The following is a 19,345-nucleotide window of genomic DNA, read 5'->3' on the forward strand; positions in this document are numbered from 1 at the left end:
GAGATCCACCTGCAACCCATGGAGATCCACAGGGGAGCAGAGATCCACCTGCAACCCATGGAGGACCCATGCCAGAGCAGGTGGAAGTCCAAAGGAGGCTGTGGCCCCATGGGAAGTACAGACTGGAGCAGGCTCCTGGCAGGACCTGTGAGCCCATGGAGAGAGAAGCCCACGCTGGAGCAGGTTTGCTGGCAGGCCTTGTGCCCCAGCAGGGGATCCACGCTGGAGCAGCCTGTTCCAGAAGGACTGCACCCTGTGGGAGGGACCCACACTGAGCAGTTTGTGAAGAAGTGCAGCTTATGGGCAGGACTCACAGTGGAGAAGTTTGTGGAGGACTGTCTCCCATGGACAGGACTCCAGGCTGGAGCAGGGGAAGAGTGTGAGGAGTGTTCCCCCGAGGAAGAAGGAGCAGCAGAGACACCATGTGATGACATTCACCACGGCCCCCATTCCCTGTCACCCTGCACAGCTCAGGGGCATGAGGTAGAGAAAATTGGGAGTGAAGTTGAACCCAGGAAGAGGATAGGGGTGGAAGGAAGATGTTTCATCGTTTGGTTTTATTTATCATTATCCTGCTCTTATTTGATTGACAATAGATTAATTTCCCCGAGTTGAGTCTCATTTGCCCTTGATAGTAATTGCTGAGTGATCTCTCCCAGTCCTTATTTCCACCCATGAGCCTTTCATTATGTTTTCTCTCCCCTGTCCAGCTGAGAAGGGGAGTGACAGAGCAGCTTTGGTGAGCATCTGGTGTCCAGCCCTGGTCACCCCACCACAGCAACACAGATACAAGGGCTGAACACTCATATATCTTTATTTAGGAGTTCAATCATTCTCAATAGATACGTGGATTCTTCAAAGTGCTGCCACCTTTGTCTATATTCTCCAGACCCTAAAAAGAAAAAAATAACAGCTATATCTGCATCATTCTTGCCACTAATGTGCAACAGGGCATAGCTGAAAACGCCGGTTTTCAAACTACACCTAATTACCCAAGTCCTAGTTAAAACACAATTAAAATGCACTGCCCCAGAGGCAGATCAGCTGCGGGCACGGAGCCCGACAGCCCCGGGACCGACCAGTGCGGCCGCGGGAACCCCATCCCAGAGCTCGGGGATGGAGGAGCAGCGCCTGGCTCCCGCCTCCTCCCCCCCGGCGGTACCTGCCCATGCCCCAAAAACCTGCCTTGGACACGTAGTACTTGTTGACACCCGAGATCCGCCGATCCCTTTCCATCAGGGTCCACTGGAAGGGGAAGCGGGCGATCCTCTTCTCCTGTGGGCACAGCGATGCCTGTTACGGCCCCGGGCAGGGGCCCCGCCGGGTTCGCCGGTATGGGGTCCCAGGGATGGGGGAAACGGGAGCCCCGGGAAGGAAGGGATCCCAGAAGGATGCAGGGGGCTGAGGGGTAAGGGCGGTCTCGGGGGGAAGCGGAGCCGCGGGGCCGCGGGTCCCGCCCCGCGCTGACCTTGCCGCCGTTGTTCAAGCGGTTAATGAACATGGTGGAGAGGCCGGGGATGCTGAGGCAGACGCCCATGATGGCCATGCCGGGCAAGATCTCGTACCACATCCTGCCGGTGTCGCTACCGGTCCCGTTGCCGGTCCCGCTGCGCCGCTCCCGGGACGCTCCCGGGGCACTCCCGGCCTGCCCCGCGCCCTTCCCGGCCTGCCCCGCGCCCGTCACAGCCCGGCGGGCCGGAGGGGCGGCGGGAGCGACAGTGCTTGCGGGAGACCGGCCCTCGGCAAGGAACGAGGCCGAGGTCGTGCCCGCGCCCCAGCCCGCCTGATCCCAATCCTGATCCCAATCCTAATCCCAATCCCGCACCCGGTGCCGGGCGCTGACACCGCCGGGACTGGCGGTGCCGGGCGCGGTGCACGCCGGGAGTTGTAGTCCGGCGGAGCCCTCGGCCCGTTTCAGGCGTAGTCTCGCGAGAGTCGGCGGCCAATGGGCGCGCGGGGGCGCGCGGCGCTGCCCTGGTCCGGGATCGGGATCCGGAGCGGGGCCGGGATGAAGGAGGACAAGGAGAACGCCAGGCCCAAGGAGCGGCGCGGGGCCGCCGCCGGGCCGGGGACTGTGCTGGGCGCGGGGCCGGGCCCCGCCACCGGCACGGAGGGCAGGGCCGGCGCGGCCGAGATCGACCGCCTGGAGCGGCCCAAGGACAAGAAGGAGACGCTCAGCAAGGTGGGGCCCGCGCGGCGCTCGGGAACGGGCACCCCCCGGGAACGGGCACCCCCCGAGAACGGGCACCCCCAGGGAACGGGCACCCCCCGGGAACGGGCACCCCCCGGGAACGGGGCACCCCAGGACCGGGCAGCCCCCGGCACCAGGCCCTATCGCGGTAGCAGGAACCACCCCTTCAGGAACGGGCCCCCCCACCCGGTAACGGGGCCTTCTTCCGGTAACGGGGCCGCCTGCGGGGGCCGGGGGTGGGGGAGAACGGGGCCGCCCGAGACGGGAGGGCCGCGGTACCGCCCTGTCCCCGGCACTGCCGCCCTCTGACCGCCGGTCCTGCCGTGCCACAGGTGGTGATTCGGCGGCTCCCGCCCAGCCTGACGAAGGAGCAGCTGGAGGAGCACCTGCAGCCCCTGCCCGAGCACGACTACTTCGAGTTCTTCGCCAACGACTCCAGGTACGGCCGCGGGCCCCGCCCGGGCGCTCCCGGGAGCCGCCGCTGCCGCCCCCCGGGCCCCGGTGGCGCCGCCGCCCCGTCAGCCGAGCGCCCTCGGTTTGTGTCTCCGCAGCCTGTACCCGCACATGTTCTCCAGAGCCTACATCAACTTCAAGAACCAGGAAGACATAGTCCTCTTCAGGGATCGCTTCGACGGCTATGTTTTCGTCGATCACAAAGGTGAGTGAATGGCACTCAGTGCGTGTTGCTGCTTTCCCGCTGTCTGTGCCGTGTGCTGGTTGAGTGTTGGAGGGGTGGGGGTGAGCAGCCAATTCTGGCTTGTTCGGGTTAAGTGCCTTAAGTGCATGTTATGCAGTATTTCACAGAACAAAGAAAACTCCATATGCTTTGTGGAAACTAGTTTAAATTGACTTTTTTTATAGATGTATTTTTAATGGATTTTGTATATGATGTGTAAAATCCAGATGGGTGTATACAAGGCAGCAGTGGTGTTGATATAAATCCTGATATTGAGGTGAATGTTTGCACTGTCATACCTGAGTATCAAGTCTGTAAAGTGAAAGCAGGTACATGCTGTCAGTGTACAAACAAATGAAGCTGAGGTTACTGATGTCACCCTCTGCTGCTCCCCTCACCTGTTCTGTGCACTTCCAACAGTGTCACTTATCTTTTGGTCAGTTTTTACCTGAAATTGTCACTTGTTTCAGTTTACAACTGAGTGAGTCATCTTGATTCAGTAAAAGGAACAGCTGCTTTTTTGCAGATTAAGTTGTTAAAGTGACTGCTCTGGAGACAGTAATCTGTAGGAAACATATTTGGTTTAATTAACTGGTTAAAAATTCGAATATTTAGTCACCACTTACCTGTTTTCTAAACATGTTAGGTTTCATGGGTTTAAATTTTGCCTTTCAGAAGTGCTTACACTGGGCAGCACTAAAAGTTCCTGTTGGCTTGGGCAGTGAAAGGGTCTTACCTGGAGCTTTGATTCAAGAGCATGTGTTTTACAATTCATCTAGACAGGTGTTCTATGTGACAAAGCTCTGTCCATAAGATTCTTCTTTATTTGGGAGGGTTAGAAATTCATGAATTCTGCTGTCTCTAGGGTGGTTTTTTTATTAAATTGCTTTCAAAATGGAAGGATTTTTTTATGCTGTCTAAATAATCTCTTCTAGTATTGCATGTTTCTTGTGAGGCTTATCTTCCTGCTTTAGATATGGACAATATGGTCTATTTTATATCTGCTTCATCTCTATTTTAATGTATTTTTACCTCTCCTCTTAACAGGTCAGGAGTATGCTGCCATAGTTGAGTTTGCACCTTTCCAAAAAGCTGCAAAAAAGAAGAGTAAGAAAAAGGATGCCAAAACTGGAACTATCGAAGATGGTATAACAGCAAGATAGTTTGTTTTGCATGTGTAGATTGAAAATCTTAGCAGTAATTTGAATATGTTTTTACTGTTACACTGTAATTCCGTCAATGGGATGTTTGCTTATTGGCACTGCTTTGTGAGGTGCAAGTCTATTAAATGGTTGTCCCAGACAAACATAATGCAGCAGCTCATTTGAGAGCTGCCAACTTATGAAAAGATGGCATATAAATGACCCAGCTTATGTAAATCCTACCCAGACTTCCAGCAGTGCATAATGCAAATGCTTTTCATGCTCCAATATATCTCTTTTTTCTTTTCCCCTTTTTTTTCCCCCTCCTCTTCCTTTTCCCCTTCCCTGTAGATCCAGAATACAAGAAGTTTTTGGAAAGTTACAGTGCAGATGATGAAAAATTAACCTCCACTCCTGAAACTTTGTTGGAGGAAATAGAGGCAAGAAACAAAGAGCTAATAGGTATGGAAATCTGTGTACTATAGTTATATTTTCCTAGAGCACAAAGAAACGTGGTTTGTAATTTGAAGCTGTGATTTCTCAACCTGGAGGAGACTGAATTCTTTTGTGTGCCTGCTTAGTATTTGTAAACCTTTAGGCTAATATTATTCAGTGTATATTTTGTTTTGTTCCCATCCTCTAAATTCTTCTCTAGGTTTAAGTTTTAGGTGAGAAAGTTCCTTCCTGTTGCCAGCTGCTGGTCAGATGTTTGTTAGCCAGACCAGGCTGTGGAGTGGCTACATTTCAGTGGATGCAGTGATGTTTAGTGCACAGTGCTGTGAGTGGTGATGTTCCACGCAGGCACAAGTTAAAAGAGAATGTGATTGGGTAAAATACCACAAAAAATGACGAGGTTACTCTTTTTAAGCATGTTCCAGGAATATCTTTAAAACCAAGAGAGTCTGGGAAAAGCCTAGTGCAGACTGAGTATCCCTGTACACAGAGGTGTACTGGGTATCATATTAGTGTCCTGAAGAAGTTTGTAGAATCCTAGTAGTTGTCACTGTTCAGAGATAGGTTTGGAATACTTGTTTCAAAGTATTGCTGTACATGAGAGGAGACAGGCAGGGGAATCTGTAAGGATGCTTCACTTTATACAGGGTTTTGTTGTATTGCAGTATTGGGTAAGGCAAATTGTTTACATTTGTTTTGTATATTCTCTAGCTAAAAAGACTACTCCTTTATTGAACTTCTTGAAAAACAAACAGGTAAGACCTACCTCCAGAATCTTCTTGTTTGCAAGTACAATTTGCTCATTTAAAGCATGATTGTAGATATTGCAATATGTGTACTGATATGTTTCTGCCCTTCCTTTTGAAGAAGGACCTTTTGACCCAACTCACTTGTCAACACCTGGTTCACATATTTTAAAGTACTAGAATGTTGGTCCTTGTAGGAATGGTGGTGCTTTGTGTACATTCTGGTCCCAACAAATTGTCTCTTGTGGCACTGCCAAAACAGATTCCATTTTAATGCTTCCATTTTTAGTGCACTTACAGCTGAGGTCCTTGTGGATGATCTTTCTCCTAGCACATAATGTTATTTTAACTTTTAGCAATGGAGAAAATCAGAGGTGGGGCAGATTAAATGAAAATTAGAATGATAAAGGCTGAGGCCAGTGTTGTGGTTGGGCTTTTTAAGACAGTACAAATCAAGGGTTATGAGTAAGAAAAAAATACTGCTGCAACATGTTCAGGTTCACAACAACAGTAGAGGTGACAGGATTTTTTTTTTTCTTTTATAGTAGAGGCAGCTTTGAGGTGAGTTATTTGATGGCTTAAAGAGATGTTTTCTGGTTTGGAGATACACTATTTCTCTTTGCTTTTACACACACAGAGACTGAGAGAAGAAAAAAGAGAGGAGAGGAGGAGGAGAGAATTGGAAAGAAAAAGACAAAGAGAAGAAGAGAGAAGAAAATGGAAAGAGGAGGAGAGAAGGAAGAGAAAAGAAGCAGAAAAATTGAAGAAAGTAGACAGATGCCCAGAAAAAGAAAGAGACAGATCAAAAGAAGAACCAAAGATTAAGGTCTAGAACAGTTCTTTATTATAAACTGTTACACTCCCTTTCCCCTATTATTTGTATATCAGTCTCAAAATGTGCTTTGAGTATTGTGTGAAAAATCACATGAGTTTGGTGTTAGTAAATTACCAATTTTTTGTAATATTCAATAGTAGGCAATGTAAAGGTTTACATGCTGTAATGCTTCATAGTAATATTTAAACTTTTTGTCATGTGACTGTTGTACATGCCGTGGTAAACAGGATTGTGAATTCACTATGGAATGGAGACTATTTTTAAGCTTTCTAAAATGGCCTGGTTTAGGAGAAAAATCCTAGTTTGCTGTGTGAATAATGCTTACTCATACACTCCAGCTTTTAGAAATGCTGCTATTTGCAGTAATATTTCCTTAATGTTCACTTCTCACTGGACTGTGGTTCCTTTGATGCAATTTCGGTGTTGTGCCAGACAATATGTATTAGAGTGAGCTTTTTAGTTGAGACTTCTGTTTTCTTTGTAGCTACTTAAGAAGCCTGAAAAAGATGAAAAAGACTTGGAGAGAAAAGAAAAATCCAAGAAACTGGAAAAAGAGACTCTGAGGGAGGAAAAAATTGCGAGTAGTGCATCTGCCAAACGATCTGATGGGGAGACAAAAGAAGAGAAGGCAAAAAAGTATTTTAGTACTTGCTATAAATATATATGTATCTATAACTTGTTTCCTGATCATAATGAGGCTTAGGCTGCTCTGCTGTGTCAATGTTTTGAAATTCCTTTTAAATGCTTTTCCTAATATAAGGCACAGGCTGTGTTCTCTGTGGCAGTGCACATCCCTGTGATTGCAGAAAGCTCTGTGAATTACCTGAAAATTCTTCACTAGTGGACAAATTTTAATATTTTTGCAACTCAATGTGAGAACTGCACTAAAGAAACCCAGATGTAGGTGACTGCAGCAGACTGTGAGCACTGTCCTTGCAATGGGATGATTATAAACACGGTGAGAGGAGAGGTGTTCTCCAGTTACTAGTCCCTCTAAGGTCTTGTAAAAAGGTCAGAGTGGAAATTGTAATTCTCAAAAGCTCTGTGATCTGTTCGAGGTTCAGTTTTGTCGTGTGAGAAACAGAGATGAGAGACAGAAATTCAGGTTTTTGTAAAGCCAGAGGAGACTCAACCAGCTATGCAAGTAGGAGGCTGGGAAGTGCTAGTGGTCAGTGTCCTCTCTGGCTGTCGTGCATGACTCGGGTTGTCACAGCCGCCCAAGAGCTCCCTAGAACCTGCCAGTGTGTCGTCCTCCTATTGCACATTTACACCGCTATTACATTGATCTCCCGGCTCTGTTTGATGAATCTTTTGAGCTTAATTTTCAGTTTTGTTTTCATACAGATCAGAAGATGAGTGTGTAAAGGACTACAGGGACCGAGATAGAGATTTTGACAGAGACAGAGAATATGAGAGAGCGCAGAGAGAGAAACTGAGACGCCAAGAAGAGGAGCGTCGGAGGCAGAAAGAGCGCTATGAGAAAGAGAAGGTTTTTAGAAGAAAAGAGGAAGAGGTGAAAAAGGAGAGAGACTTACTCAGAGAAAAGGGAAAGAAAAGTGATCTTACAGACTTTACCAGCAGCACGGACAAATCTGAGAAAGTAACCAAAGATGATAAAAAAGAGGATACAATTAAGAGAGATCGTATCAGAAACAAGGTGCTGAATTTCTTTAAATTCATATGTTGATTCATAGGGGTCAGTTTGTGTTTTTTAGGATAAAAGCACTTCAAGGAAAGAACCATGTGGTTTCTCTGTTGAAAATTCTCCCTGTTCTGGCAACAAACTCTGCCATTACTAGAAAGTTTTTTTTTTCCTGTTTATCCACTGAACTTTGCTAAATTATTTGTGGTATTTCTTGTCACTGAGTAGGAATTAAGCCAAGATACCATGGGTTAAATTGTAAGACACTAATACCTTTTCATTTGCTGACTTGTGCCATGGGCTGTATCTTTAAGGTGTTGGTAGAGCATCAGTATCTCTGCTGCCTGAAAATGCATCTCGAAGTGGAAGAGTGATTGAACAGGCTCCTCCAAAGCAGTGTCAAGACTGCTACTTGCAGAATAGGGCATGTCCTGTAGGCTCAAGAAATGTCTTGAGTTTAGTTTTATATCGTCAGCAAATTAGTTTTTGCAGCATCACTGTGCATGTTTTTTATGTCACTTAAGACATTGTCAGGTACAAATGAAACTCGGGGGTTTGAAGATTTGAAATTGGCCTCTTTTCCGAGGGTGAGCTGAACTCAACAGGAAACTTTCTACAAATAACTTCAACTGTGAGCAGTGTTCTTTGTGGCTTGAACAGGGATGTTGCCTTACAACAGAGACAACCTTGATTTGAGACACTTGAAGTTACGTTGCCACCACGGTGGAGTAATTTAACTTAGAACACCCAGAAAAGTTTAAATTTGAGCCATTTCTAATACCACTGCTGCCATAATAACCCAGATAGCAGGGAGCTATGAAAGAGTCTAAACAGTTCTGGTTTGTTTCAGGATCGCCCAGCAATGCAGCTGTACCAGCCAGGAGCCCGAAGCCGAAGCAGATTGTGTCAGTATGAAGACAGTGCTGCAAAGCCCACAGATCAGGGAGTGGATAAGAAACAAGAGAGTGAGACCAGTCACATGAAGGAAGAGGAGTGACTAGCATGCAAGCCTTATGTGTTCTGACTGTCTGTGCAGCCAAAGAGCATGTACAACGCAATCCAGAAGTGCCTTCGAAGCGAAGAAGGAACAAAGGAAGAAAAGGGGGCATTGTGCTGTTGGATGTTTCTGGTTAAAGAACCTCAGTTGTAGATTCGGAATTTGAAATGTGTTCTCATTGTATTTTCAGTTATTTGAATTTATTTTCCCAGCATCTAACTACAACAGGGAAGAGAATCTTTGCAAAGTAGAAAGACTTTATGGCCTTAACTATGATAATAAATGAGTTGTGGTCAGGAGGGGATGACACCTGGATCTAAAGCCAGAGCTCTACTGCAAGGCAATGGGAGCTAGTGTTGGATGCACTTAGGCAGAGCAAGCTTGGAGTTGCCCAGACATAATACAGGTGTTGCTATGTTGTGTGGTGCTCCTGCCTGAGGCAGGGAAAGCTAAATTGTGTCAGTCTAGCACTGAGACAGGTATACAGGCTGGGGTTGTTGAGGTACCAGTGGACAGGAGCACTTTGGCACGGAAGGAGCAGAACATCTGGCAGTGCAGTAACAGTGTTAGGGAGGGAGAGACCTTCCTCTTCAGTGGTTCTGTGGATAAAGTAACTAAGTTGGAGTGTATGAATAAGCTGGCTTAAGAATGGAATATGTCTTGACAAATTCTCATGTAAAGTCTCCCTACATTGAAATGCTTCTTTTTAATCAAATGTAGCTGGTTTGGGCATCCTGTTCTTTTCCAGCATCCTCCCTTCTGTAGAGTCTGAAACGTTTCCCAACTCCTGCCCTCTCGGAACTGCTTCCTCTTCCCTCATAACTTGAAGTATTGTTTTACAGCCCAGAACGAGACTTCGCCAGTAGCAGCTCCTCCCAAGCTAGCGAATTTTAGCCATAGCTGTTTTTTTTGTACTAAACCCAAATAAAACTGCACAAACTCGCTCCTCAGCAGCCGCCGTTCCCTCACTGCGTGCGGGTCCTCCTGGCCGCAAGGGGGCGCCGTGCCAGCGCTGCCGGCGCCGCTCCGCCCCGCCCCTTCCGCCTCCTCTGCCGCCGCCATCGCCGGGAGGCCGATCCGCTCCGCGCCATGGTGAGACCCCCCGAGCAATCCGCCGCCATCCGCCGCGCCTCGGCATCGCGCACCGCCGCCGCAGCGTTCGGGGGGCCCGGCGGGCCGGCCGCGGGGGTGGCGGGGCGAGGCGGCCGCGAGGGAGCGGGAGGGACCCGGGTGCGACTCGCCCGGGCTTGGCGGGGCGGTGCCGGGGCTCCGTGAGGGACTGACCGCTGCGCTCTCTTGCAGTCGTCCCACAAGACGTTTAAGATCAAGCGCTTCCTCGCCAAGAAGCAGAAGCAGAACCGGCCTATCCCTCAGTGGATCCGGATGAAAACCGGCAATAAGATCAGGTATCGAGCGCGGCTGGCGCGTCTTGAGGGGCTGCGGCCGCACGGGCGCGCTCAGGTGGCCCGGGCGGTGCGGGCCGAAGGAGGAGCTGATGGCATTTATGCCTCCAGAAGTGCGGTTTTGTGGCCGTGAGGGTCAGGCGGGGTGGCAGTGCAGGTGTGTTTTCGTGGGCTTTCCATGCCATTTCTTTCTGTAGCCGTTCTTTCCAGTGCTCTGCAAGGGTCCACGGGTGTTCAGTGATGGCACATGTAAAGCGAAAGCCTGAACTGCACTTGCGGGTAATTTATTCCAGATTCTGTACCCTGGTAGCGTGTTTGTTTCTGACGGTCTTGGTCCACGTGGGGCGTGCAGAGGGTGGTGCCTGTCTGAGCCCTCTGGTTAAAAGCTGTTGTATACTTTGGTCGGAGAGCTTGTTATGTCATCCACTTTGTCTGGATTTTTTTAAGGCAACAGAATTTTTCCTCCTTTTTCTCTCTCTTCACCCTAAGCAGTGAGGAGAGCCACAGCAGCAGTGGCTGGCTCAGGTAGTGAAACTGGGCAGGATTGCCAGGTTCTGTTCCTGTAACTCCTCCCAACTTGTTTCTTTCTAGGCAAGATTGGTGGCTTGTACGTACAACGAGGTTCTGTTTTAGCTAAATTGCAGTACTTTGGAGTACTGTACCGTGGGGCAAAATGATGGATTTTTGACGTGTGGCACTTGAACACCTTGGTGATCAGCTGTGTCTGAGCTGTGTGCCAAAGCAGGCTGCAATTGCAGAGCTTCCTGCAGTGGGAGCACTGCCATTTTCCTGCTGAGAGCAACTCTGTTACAAACACTGTCTGCGGTTTCACCTGCACCGTGGTGAAAACGTTTGTTCTTAACATGGACAAGTACATGCTCACAAACGGATATTTCTTGGGATAGACCTTTTCCATGTGCTGCTCTTCTTTCATGTTTTGAACAAATGTGTGTGTGCACTTTGCTAATTTACCCTGCTCTTGTCTTAGGTACAACTCCAAAAGGAGACACTGGAGGAGGACCAAGCTGGGCTTGTAAGGGAGACTGTCCTGGGAGCTCTAATGAACACTGGTCTTTCTGCATCAGATTGATACACCCTCAAGTCATTCCTTCTGTGGTGCTGGACTGCACTCCCCAGTGTGGGGTTTTTATAAGCTGGTCTGGGATGTTGATGTTAACTGGGAAAATCTTTTCTTGCATCTGAAACATGGAGACTGTGTTCTATTAGTGTTCTTTCTTTCAGGCATCACCATGAGCATTGACAGTGCACAGGCTTACTAATAAATATGGACCTGAACTACTTGGTTGAAATAATTTTGTATATATATATGGTGGGATCATAACAGAATGAAAAATAACATTCCTGTGAGTATGTTCTCACTTAGTATGAGGAACCCTGGCAGCTCTTTTCAGGTAGAGTAGGCTGTGTCTTCCTTGTCACTCACTTGCTGTAAACCTTTGAGAACAAAATGTACCAGTTTTAAAAGGGAAAAAAAAAAAGATGTAAAAATCAGAACTGATTTTAGAGGAGTTAAAATGAAAAAAAAAATTATTAGAGAAGCTACTCCCAGGTAGGATGTGGGGCAGGGCAGCCCTTGGAGCCTGTGATTAAAATCCTGGCTGGGGAGTGGGTGCAGTGGAATAACTGGATGAAAGAAAATTTTGCTAAGGGTGAGTAGATCTATCTCCTACAAAATGCAGTACTGTAAACTGTAGCACATCATCTGTGTCCCTAGAATATGAGATAACCTGAGCTTGCTTTGGAGCTCTGTATTGGTTTGGTAAGTCAGTTCATGTCAACCACAGGTGCAGCTTAATATAAAACATTTTCTGCAGACAGTAGTAGCTCAAGACAAGTCAGCTATTTAAAAAAGGGGGAGAGGAAAAAATGGATAAAATGGCTCAGAGTAGTTGTCACTCCAGCTCCCTGATGCTGGTATTTTCTGCTGGGGCCTGTGGAACCATTTATTTACCTCAGGGAAGTGGAGGAGGTGGCTGTGCTCTGCTCCCAGCCCGGCGTGGCTGCTCCTTCCCTTTCTGCAGAGCTGACCCGGGGTAGGTGCTCCGGTCAGCAGGAAATCCCTGACGGTGCAAAGCCCATCCTGACACTGAGGGCTGCCAAGGTTCCTGGGTTCAGCTGCTGTGGTGGTTCTGTTCCTGAGAGGCAGCTTCCTGAGGAAGCCTCAGGGTGCCACACCTGTGTTGCTGCTCTTCACATTGAAGGTAAATCTATTTACCTCCTTCACATAGCGATCGGTAGCAAATAACGCTGGGCACATCACGTGTTCACACGTGCAAACGCCAACAAATAGACATCTCACTCATGGCAATCTGTCCCTCCTAAGCTGTGCTGGAGGGTTCTGTGAGCTGGGGCGAGCAAGGCTGGGATTTTTCCCAACTTCAGGACGCTGCAGAGGTATCATCTAAGTTCTCTTCCTGTCTGGTCAGAGTCTAGACTCCTTTGTTATCAGAGGGAAGCAGTAAGTCACTGCAACAGGAAAGCAGCAAAGAGCATTGCCAGAGAGGCTCACATGCTGCAGACACTTTGACCCCAATGATTTTGAAGTCTCTTTGCTCTTGAGGCAAGTGTTGGGAAATAACAGCACTGCTGAGGACTGGAGATCTGCCTTGGAGCCCGGTGAACCTCCCGCAGCCTCTCCACAGCACCACTGTTGGCAGGCAAAGCTACTCTAGAGTTTCTCTTTAATTGTGTCTATGGGGATCTGGCTGAGGAGGAAAACAGTAATTTTATGGACTTGAGAATGGAAAGAGACAGTTTTCTCCATGGCATTTGTGGAAAAGCTTTCCTGAGTAATAGATTGAAAAATTTATTACTGTTTATTAGAAAGTCTCCCTATTACTGTCCTTACTGTGATATTTTTATCAGATGGAAGCAGTTTCTACTAAGGAGCTGCTTTGGAAAATAACCCCTTGTATTATTTTCCTCATTTGACAATCTGTTTTTCAAATTGGACATTAAAAGACAGCACATAGTAAATTTAGTACAAATTAAACTTGGGATAAACTCAGCCTTCTGCAGAATCTTAACCCCTGGTTATGAATGGTTTCTGTTGTTCCTGTGGCAGCTCTGTTTGCCTTCTCCTCCCTGTGAGACTTGCAGGGGGGATCAGGGATCTCTGCAGAACTGGGCTAATGAGATAACTGAGACACCAACAGAAGCTTTAAAGAAAAAAAATCTAAATAATTTGGATGTTTTACTACATTAGTTTTGGTGGATACGCTGTTGCTTTTGAGTGAGAAGCAAAGTTAGAGCCAATTGTGTACTTGAGAAATATTTTTTTAAATGTGTCTGTATATCCAAACCAACTGTCCTTCTGCAGGTATGAAAATAAACCGTGCAAGACAGAGGGGTGGGTCACTGGAAGTGGCGTGGGGTTTGGGGCACACACAATGTGCAGCAGCAGGAGAAGATCCTTTTTCTGCTCAGTGGAAAAGAACCTGGGCAGGGCAGGGGGGTGTTATCAGTGAGCGTGTTGTACCACCACCCCCCAGAGAAGCTGAGCTCTGGTTCTGCTCTTTCTGAAGTCCCTGCCTAATTCATCTCAGCACAGAATACAGGTTTAAACCCACAACCAAAAGATGGGGGAAAAGCTACCTTTAAGGGATTTTCATTGCCTGTCAAGGGGAATCAAGTACTAAAAATCATTTTGTGTTATTTAAGTGGAGCATTTGCCAGCTAAATTTTACCTTTGAATGGAACATTGAAGTCCAGGTTTCCTGGTGGGGTGTGACTAAGCTGCAAGTATGAGTGCCAAGGAAATGGTTTCTTCAAGGCAATTCTCATTAATTCCACTGTTTACTCTGTGCCTTACTCAGAGGCGGATGTATGAGCGGTCCCGTGTCCCTTCCCTGACAGGTGTGAAAGGGTGACAGAGGACTAACAGGACAAAAAATATTTTGTCAGTCCCACCTGTCTCATCAACAGCACTTTGGTTACCAGAACTTGACACCAGTGCTGTTCATGGAGTCTGTGCTGCTGTGACCAGCCCTGCTGTCCCATGGCATGGATGTGGCCAGAGCAGTTCCAGGAGGAGCTATGTTGCCATACTCTTCAATCCATTAGAGCTAAAGCATTACAAAACTGCTGTAGATCAGGCATTGAATTCATTCCCAGCATGTTTTGTATGTATCTACTGCTGACCTCAGAGATTAAAAAGACACATCTATATGTTCACCTAGTCACCTGGATCACTGTCCACCCATGTGCAGGCTGCTCTTCCCTTTGTCACCTACTGCAGACTGGGTGTCCAAGTAGCATTTCAGAGCACAATCTGTATGTAATTGGGGTTGGCTCAGGGTCTGTGAAACCCACAGGCTCAGGTTCCCCAGAGGAACTTACGTGTGTATCGTTCTGCATCAAGATGCAAATTCATCTGTGCAGCCAGGCCAGATCATCTCAAGTCCTTTGGCCACCTCTGCAGACCCCCAGAAAGGCAGCTGGAAAGAAAACACAACTCCCTTCCCAAAAGAGGTGTGTCTGCAAGGGCTGTTGCTCTGTGAGGGGAACAGAAACTCCCCGGTTCCTGTCTGAGAGACACTTGCTCAAATGGGGCTGCTATTTAAGGAGGCAGGAATGGTCTTGTGCTCATGAAAAAGAGGAAGGGGACATTGTTTTTCTGAAGGTATTTTTAAGCAGCCCTGGCCTTCAAGAATGTAAAAAGCAAGTTGAAATCATGGGCAGAGCTCCATTTGGTGAACAAAACACAAACAGGCAAGCAGAGGCTTTACTCTTTTAATGCAGTGACCAGTACATACACCTGGCATTTTGCTGCTGCAGGGATATTTATCAGTTTCATTTTTGAGCATGACCTCAGTAGCAATAAAGATGATCTCACAGCCTTCACATACCTTTTCCATGGTATTGAGCAATGAATCATCTTTCCAGAGTTGCTCCTGAACTCCAGTCGCCACAGAAGCCAACCCATGCCACCCAACTGGTGTCCTTGCTGCCTCCTGTGCTCTGGCCCCCATCCCCAATGGGGCTGAGTGTCTCAGGCATCTCATTTTACAGGTGGGAGAACCAAGTCACCGAATTTCTGTGTGACCCACCTACAGGCACACATAAAGTCTGCCAGCAGCCTGAGACAGGCAGCTCAAACATCCACCCACAGCCCCAGCATGGGATCCACACGTGGTGGGTCAGCATCCTCTCATGGGCACACGGGGTATCGGAGAAGCAGCTCCCCAGAGCAGAGCTGACTTGTGAGTCCCTACCGAGGGGCTGCAGCAAGGAGTTCCCATCAGCTTGGGCATGGGGTAAAAGCCCCTCTGCCGACAGGCAGTTTTTTGGAAGGGCTGTCCCTAGTCTGTGTTCCGATGGCCGTGGTGCTCCTCACACACAGCCCCAAAGACCACAGGAGACCCAGGGTGGCTGAGGTGCCGTGGTTTAATCCTCACTTGGCCAGGGTTTCAAGCTCCCAAGTTCCCAGCTCCCTTCAGGCTCTTCCGGCTGCTATCCAGCATGGATTTACAGGTGAATGGGGACAGAAGAGCTTCAGTGCTCTTGGAAGAAGGCAAATGCCTGTCTAACAATGCCTCGGAGAGCCGACAGGCTCCAGGGGTGCTGGGCTTTCCCCTCGGCCCCAGAGTCCACAGAGTCCTGCCCTGCCCTGGCCTCTTTGGATGACTTACAGTTGTTGTTGGTGTTGTGAGAGCGCAGCTGGACCAAGTCCTCCTCCAAGGCCCCCGCCAGCTCCTTCAGGTCCCTGGAGGTGTCTGCCCTCAGGTACTGCCAAGCCTTGCGCCCATTGTGGTCCCTGCAGCTGGTGTCTGCCCCGTAAGCTCCCACCAGCACTTTGATGAGCACCTCGTGTCCCTGCAAGGCAGCCAGGTGCAAGGGGGTGAGCCCGCCACTGGCTGTGGGAATGTTCACGTTGACGGGATAGCCTTTCTTCTGGGCATGGGAGATGACCTGGATGAGGCTCTCATGGTGGCCGTGCTTCGCAAGCCAGTGGAGAGCGGTGAAGCCCGTCACAAAGTCTCTCCTGGTCAGCAGGCTGGGATCCAAGTCCAGCAGCTTGATGATGCTTTCGGCATCGCCCTCAGCCACCGTCAGCAGCCACGCGTGCTCCAGGGGATCAAGGACAAGGGGCAGCAGGTCAGGACTCTGCTCGGACTTCTGCTCTTGGTGCGGCCCTGCAAGGAGATTGCTGCTGTTGGATGTCTTCTGAGTGGTGGCAAACCGCAAGGTGCTGCCAGGGCTGTTGGTCTGTAGGAGGATTTCCTTCAGCTCCTTCCTCCGGGTACTGCCATGGCCAATGGAGAACCTGCCTGCAGTCCTACCCCAGCTCCCCAGGCTGTGCCTGCCCCAGCTGACGCTTTTGTTGGTGTCCATCTTCTGCAGCGTATAGAAACTGTCCCTGCTCCCCAGGGTGGCTGACCGAAGCTGGGAGCTGCGGGCTCGGTTCCCTGCTTGGGGCTGGGCAGCTTCCAGGAAGGAGAACTTCTGGCCGGTGCCAGCTACCTTCTGCTCTGCCAAGCTCTGCTCCTGCCGGGCCATGGCAGTGCCTCCACAGGCTGGCCAGCAGCCTGATCCCCAGCAGGGCACAGCTCACGCTCCCCAGCTCTCACCCCACGCTTCCTCCCCGGCATTAGGCAGAGGAGGAACCGATTCTGCGTGGCAGGAGGGCATGGCGGCGGATCCCGGCACTGCCGGGCGGTGCAGGTGACCTTTGGCCACGCTGTGTCCGTGGCTGCCGCAGGCGCCGTGCGCGGCCTCAACCACAGGCTGTCTGCCCCCCCGGCCCCACTCGGCTGCGGTGTCACAGAGGGAGAGCAGGTGGTTGTGTGGGGATGTGCAGAGTGTGTGGGACCACGGGGGCGGGTGGAGGCAGGTGGGTCCTGGGCAGTCTGGTGCTGGTGTTATGGAAAAAATTTGTTGAACTGTCTTCTCCTCTCTGAACAGTCTCGTTTAGCACCGGTGTCTCACCATCAGCAGCTGAAGTAGCCTCACCCTTAGCCCGCAACAGCCGACAAAACGTAAACTTCTGATAAAACAATGCTGCTAACAAAGACCTCCCTGAATTCAGCAGATAGGAGCAGAATGGAGATGATAAGGACCCAGGAGACAATTCCAAGGGAAAAAGTAACTTCAGAAGGTGGCCAGCCCAGTGACAGTGTAGTCCAGTAAGAAATCAATAGACCACTGACCAGAATTTAGTGATTGACTTGGGAATCAGGTGATGGGTGGCATGGGTGTAACTGAGAGGTGTGAATTGGGGTAGGAGGCACCAGCTTGAGCTGTAACCAAAGAACTAACAAAAGACTAATTGGGAACATTCACTTGGACTTGGCATTCCCAGTGGGGTTTCAGGTCAGATCCTGTTACAACATCTGGCCTGTGTAAATCCGTGACACTGGTCCCAGGAATGCTTCCTCTGGCCCCAGTGGTGCCCCAGGGTTGCCTTGCTGAGGCACCTGTCTTACAGCCCCCACCAAAATTGTCCCCCATGATTGCAATGCTTCTCCTTGATGCTCTGCTCAGGCAAACCCAGGTTTACTGCCCCGAGGAGCCGTGTTCCCAGTAGCTGGTGGGTCTCCATGCTGTAAGGGACACTCAGCCTGGGACAGTGTTTTGGGTCCCTTGCCACATGATGTTTCATCCCAGAGGCATTTTGGCCTTTCTCTCTTGCTGTGTTTCACTTTCCAGCACAGCCCATGGCTGGTGGTGTTGGCAACTGCAGCCACCAGTAGTCTGTACCCTTAATTTTTTCAGAAATCAGGACAAATTCCTCTGCCTCAAAAGCTCCTAGTCCTGTTTCTCCCAAGACCTTTCTCTAACCCATGACTCCTCTGACACCCATGGCTGAACTGTCACTGGGTTTTGTGGCTGGTCAGGCAGTGAAGAGCCACAACAGCCCCTTGAACCTTTTTAATATCCCTTCCCTAAGCTTTAGCCCTGCTCTGACTTGCCCTGGGCTGGTTGTCCGCCCTCAAGGACCTTTGCCTTTCTCCAACCACTTTAACCAGTTTTTCTGGGATGTGTGGGGAGCTGGCATAATCTCAAAGCCCAAATGACTGGTGGTGAAAATGTAATTGTCCCCTTGCTCCCTTTCTGGTGCTGCCTGGATTTATCATTGGCTGTTGGTGGCTTCTGTGGGCTCAGAGAACTTGAGCCACACAGCCGTGGGATCCTGGGGAAGAGTTGAAAACACTTGGGTGGGGAAAACAAGGAGGGAAACAAGGAGGGAAATAAGGTGCTGCTCCTGAGGAATGAGGTGCACAGCAAAGCTTCCATTTAGGGCTACCCTGGCCATAACTGCATTAGGGACTGGATGCACTGGATGCACTCTGACCAGGATAAAAAACAGGTTGCCAAGCCTGGGGACTTTACTCGGGGGTCCCAGGGGCTGGGGAAGTGACTTGCTTTGAGTGGGGACTGAGTTTCCTCTCAGCCTTGTTTGATACTTGTGCTGGCACCAAATGAAGGAAAACCCAAGCGGCAGCAGTGACACCCCCCGGAAGCAGCAGATGTGCTCAAGCAGCTGAGGGAGCAGAAGCTGCACGTTCGGGCCGGGAAGGGCTGTGGTGCCACTGGGAGGGGATTCGGCACCGTCTCGGTCAGTGGGTGCCCGGCGGGCCTGAACCGTCCAGCAGCTCTCGGCAAGTGCGCCACGTGCTCGGACGGGGGACCTGAACAGAGCCAAACCAGGAACCCCAGCCCAACTTCGGGGCCGCACGGCCCGCGCTACCGGAGGGGCCGCAGGGGCAGCCGGACATCCCGCGGGGCTGGCAAGGGCCGGGGAGCCACCGTCCGGGGCTCGACGCCCCCTGTCCGGAGCTCCGCGCCCGCCCGGCCCCGCTCGGAGCCACCGCCCCGGACCCTCCGCCCGCCCCGCCCTCAGCCCGGGCTGCACCATCGCGGGCGGTCGAAGGGGGGGACCGGCGGCCCCGCGCCCGCCCGCACCTGCCGCGCCACCTCGGCCGCCGCCATCGCTGCGCGCCCGCCGCACGTCCCGCCCCGGCCTGCGGGCGGCTCCGGGCGCGCCCACCGCGGCACCGCACGGGGGGATCCCGCCGCGGCACCGCGCCCGCCCCGCCAGCCCCGCCCTCAGCCCGGGCTGCACCATCGCGGGCGGTCGAAGGGGGGGACCGGCGGCCCCGCGCCCCCCGGAGCGCGGCGGCGGCGGCAGCGGCGGGCCCGCCTGGCCCGAGCAGGGCAGGGGCGGCGGGGCCCGGCGGGGCGTGGCGCGGAGCGCGGGGCGGGGCTGGCGCGGGGCCGCGGCGGGAACCCCCCGAGTG

At 50.7% G+C, this 19,345-nt stretch overlaps 4 protein-coding genes across 5 annotated transcripts; 2 read left to right on the plus strand and 2 right to left on the minus strand.

Moving 5' to 3' along the window:
- Positions 1 to 789: 789 nt before the first annotated feature.
- Positions 790 to 1,679, minus strand: NDUFA1 (NADH:ubiquinone oxidoreductase subunit A1). Its single transcript, XM_017814952.1, has 3 exons — positions 1,469 to 1,679; positions 1,186 to 1,275; positions 790 to 892 (listed from the first exon to the last, which is right to left on the minus strand). The coding sequence occupies exons 1-3, from the start codon at positions 1,568 to 1,570 to the stop codon at positions 836 to 838; spliced, it is 249 nt and encodes an 82-aa protein (XP_017670441.1). The 5' UTR covers positions 1,571 to 1,679; the 3' UTR covers positions 790 to 835.
- Positions 1,680 to 1,930: 251 nt separating this feature from the next.
- UPF3B (UPF3 regulator of nonsense transcripts homolog B (yeast)) lies at positions 1,931 to 8,850 on the plus strand. 2 transcript variants are annotated; one of them, XM_017814927.1, is made up of 10 exons: positions 1,931 to 2,182; positions 2,524 to 2,630; positions 2,743 to 2,849; positions 3,915 to 4,013; positions 4,361 to 4,471; positions 5,174 to 5,217; positions 5,846 to 6,034; positions 6,528 to 6,679; positions 7,388 to 7,700; positions 8,536 to 8,850. In XM_017814927.1, exons 1-10 carry the CDS (start codon positions 1,946 to 1,948, stop codon positions 8,680 to 8,682), a joined length of 1,506 nt encoding a protein of 501 aa, XP_017670416.1. In that variant the 5' UTR covers positions 1,931 to 1,945; the 3' UTR covers positions 8,683 to 8,850. The 2 variants fall into 2 exon arrangements, with proteins under 2 accessions (XP_017670416.1, XP_017670426.1); XM_017814937.1 differs by lacking the exon at positions 8,536 to 8,850 and having other exon boundaries at positions 7,386 to 7,518.
- On the plus strand, positions 8,730 to 11,395 carry RPL39 (ribosomal protein L39). Its single transcript, XM_017814968.1, has 3 exons — positions 8,730 to 9,774; positions 9,985 to 10,088; positions 11,074 to 11,395. The coding sequence occupies exons 1-3, from the start codon at positions 9,772 to 9,774 to the stop codon at positions 11,120 to 11,122; spliced, it is 156 nt and encodes a 51-aa protein (XP_017670457.1). The 5' UTR covers positions 8,730 to 9,771; the 3' UTR covers positions 11,123 to 11,395.
- Positions 11,396 to 14,821: 3,426 nt separating this feature from the next.
- On the minus strand, positions 14,822 to 16,788 carry SOWAHD (sosondowah ankyrin repeat domain family member D). Its single transcript, XM_017814978.1, has one exon. The coding sequence runs from the start codon at positions 16,602 to 16,604 to the stop codon at positions 15,600 to 15,602; it is 1,005 nt and encodes a 334-aa protein (XP_017670467.1). The 5' UTR covers positions 16,605 to 16,788; the 3' UTR covers positions 14,822 to 15,599.
- Between the last annotated feature and the right edge of the window lie 2,557 nt (positions 16,789 to 19,345).

The sequence above is a fragment of the Lepidothrix coronata genome, unplaced genomic scaffold (genome assembly GCF_001604755.1).
Source record: "Lepidothrix coronata isolate B3197 unplaced genomic scaffold, Lepidothrix_coronata-1.0 Scaffold2, whole genome shotgun sequence".
Classification (NCBI taxonomy): domain Eukaryota; kingdom Metazoa; phylum Chordata; class Aves; order Passeriformes; family Pipridae; genus Lepidothrix; species Lepidothrix coronata.

What these genes read in the sequence shown, in the direction of transcription:
- NDUFA1 (XM_017814952.1), bottom strand. Translation starts at nt 1,570, where the DNA reads ATGTGGTACGAGATCTTGCCCGGCATGGCCATCATGGGCGTCTGCCTC. An exon ending in GCTTGAACAACGGCGGCAAG is followed by an intron (nt 1,276 to 1,468) that starts GTCAGCGCGGGG and finishes CTGTGCCCACAG; the next exon opens with GAGAAGAGGATCGCCCGCTT. An exon ending in ACAAGTACTACGTGTCCAAG is followed by an intron (nt 893 to 1,185) that starts GCAGGTTTTTGG and finishes TTTTCTTTTTAG; the next exon opens with GGTCTGGAGAATATAGACAA.
- UPF3B (XM_017814927.1), top strand. Translation starts at nt 1,946, where the DNA reads ATGGGCGCGCGGGGGCGCGCGGCGCTGCCCTGGTCCGGGATCGGGATC. An exon ending in AAGAAACAAAGAGCTAATAG is followed by an intron (nt 4,472 to 5,173) that starts GTATGGAAATCT and finishes TATATTCTCTAG; the next exon opens with CTAAAAAGACTACTCCTTTA. An exon ending in GAGATCGTATCAGAAACAAG is followed by an intron (nt 7,701 to 8,535) that starts GTGCTGAATTTC and finishes GGTTTGTTTCAG; the next exon opens with GATCGCCCAGCAATGCAGCT.
- RPL39 (XM_017814968.1), top strand. An exon ending in AAAACCGGCAATAAGATCAG is followed by an intron (nt 10,089 to 11,073) that starts GTATCGAGCGCG and finishes CTCTTGTCTTAG; the next exon opens with GTACAACTCCAAAAGGAGAC.
- SOWAHD (XM_017814978.1), bottom strand. Translation starts at nt 16,604, where the DNA reads ATGGCCCGGCAGGAGCAGAGCTTGGCAGAGCAGAAGGTAGCTGGCACC.